Source organism: Limulus polyphemus, unplaced genomic scaffold (assembly GCF_000517525.1).
Source record: "Limulus polyphemus unplaced genomic scaffold, Limulus_polyphemus-2.1.2 Scaffold3082, whole genome shotgun sequence".
Taxonomy (NCBI): Eukaryota; Metazoa; Arthropoda; class Merostomata; order Xiphosura; family Limulidae; genus Limulus; species Limulus polyphemus.
The window spans coordinates 90,005-91,860 of record NW_013668692.1 but is presented as its reverse complement, the minus strand read 5'-3'; the positions used below and the strand labels follow the sequence as shown (position 1 = coordinate 91,860).

Sequence of the window (1,856 nt, the reverse complement as noted above, 5' to 3'; positions counted from 1 at the left end):
GTCGGTACGAAGTTACGGAAAATCAATTAAAAAAACTGAGACGTAACAATATGATGGAAAATTTTGAACTAATACATTTACTGATTTTGCAGTATACTGCTTAGAAAGTATCTCTGGTAGAAGAATACACTGTTGTATTGTTAATAACAGTATATATATAGACTAGCAGTGGATCTGGCAAACAATACAGCAAGGCATAATGAGCATTGACTTGGTTGTACTTACTCTTGTTTTTATAATGATTTACCTTTCACCCCGAGTGCCAGATTCATATAAATTTATTAGATAATTGTAAATGTCTAGGTGCTGTTAATCTGACATGTTAGTCCTAGATAATTTCGTGCCTTTTAATTCTTGAACATTGCTTTAGGGAGAATATGGGTCATATATTCTCATCAAAGAAAGCTTTACATTCTTTATTCAAGTGATTCACATCAGTTCAAAATGGTGATTTTAATGTATTTTTCACTGGTAACTGTACTTGTTGAGAGGCCATTATTTTCATAACCATGCTTTTCATTTCATATCGTCTTGGCACCAAAAACAGGTGTCATGTGATGTAAGTCATGCTTTTGTAAGGTCTATAGATGCAGTTAAGTACACTTATATAATGTTACTTTGTATAATTTTGATTATTGTGTAATGTATATTTATTAACTCTTATATGTTCATTATTAATGAATAATCATACATGTTTTTAATGGTCAATGATATTTTATTCTGTGATTAAAAGATTCTTCTTTATCCAGGTAGCACCCCAAATAGAAGAGGCTGTGTGTCTTTTAGGTCTTAGACCTTTTTTAAGTGTAGACCAGCTAATTATGTCTGATAGCCACCTGGTGGTAGTATCATCACCTGATGATTCACTGTCAAGTACAGAGTAAGTAATTAAGCATATTACATATTTAATTTGCTATATCTTATTACAATAACTTGTATGTTTTTGTTCAGGACTGTTTTAAAGGTTAGACATTTTAGTATATCAGCAGATTATTACTAATACACAAACAGTGAAAAGGGTTTTAATGTATATTATTATTGTATTAATGGTAAACTGAGTATAACTGTTTCCATAATCTATTGGATTATGATGTTTTAAAAAGGAACTTGATATAGCATGAGAGAGTTTTAGTTCATTCATTTGCTTAATTTCAAAGAATTCACAACTTATTAATAATAATTATAGGAACCTTATTAAACTACTACTAAACTTATCAAGTATTTATTCTAAGTTATTTGGCTCTTCATAATTAACCACTTTACACTTTGTGAAGCTTTTCTTTTCTACACATGGTTATAAGTTATTGAAAGAGTTTATTGTACCTACCTCTAGACTATGATTTTTGCTGTTGGAGGAAGAACAGTACCTTTTTCTTTTTATAATAACAATCTGTGTGATGTGCATGTTTTTTGGTAGGAAAGCTGTTTTTCTTACACTGCAATTTCATTAAAGCAGGTTTGTAATTTTTAGAAGATTTCACAGGTAGAGGTTGATTCATGGTGTATTCTTCTAAATGGATAGTTCACCTGGAAAGAGTTAAGCTTGGATGATGTTTTGAAGTCTTGTGGATGTGATGAAAGTAACTACAAGAACACTGAAACAATATCCAGATATAATCCTTTTCAGACAGACTGTCCTTTAAAAGTACATACCATCAAAGAAATATATGGTCAAGTTTGTATTTGGACACGTGTGTGTGTGTGTGTGTGTGTTAATTTTAAACTCATGTATTGATATATATATATATATATATATATATAGTATTCTATGTACTACTATTATTAGTAGTAAGTAAGTAGTACGTAGTTAGTTTAGTTACTTTACGTTTAGGTTAAAACGGTAAAACCTAAACGTT

At 30.0% G+C, this 1,856-nt stretch overlaps 1 protein-coding gene across 4 annotated transcripts in view; it reads left to right on the top strand.

Moving 5' to 3' along the window:
- Positions 1 to 1,856, top strand: part of LOC106468621 (Hermansky-Pudlak syndrome 3 protein-like) — a 112,356-nt gene that overhangs the window by 30,644 nt on the left and 79,856 nt on the right. For all 4 annotated transcript variants that reach the window (XM_022396968.1, XM_022396966.1, XM_022396967.1 and 1 more), the window contains exon 5: positions 750 to 880. In XM_022396968.1, coding sequence (XP_022252676.1) covers positions 750 to 880 — 131 coding nt within the window. The remainder of the gene's footprint in view (positions 1 to 749; positions 881 to 1,856) is intronic.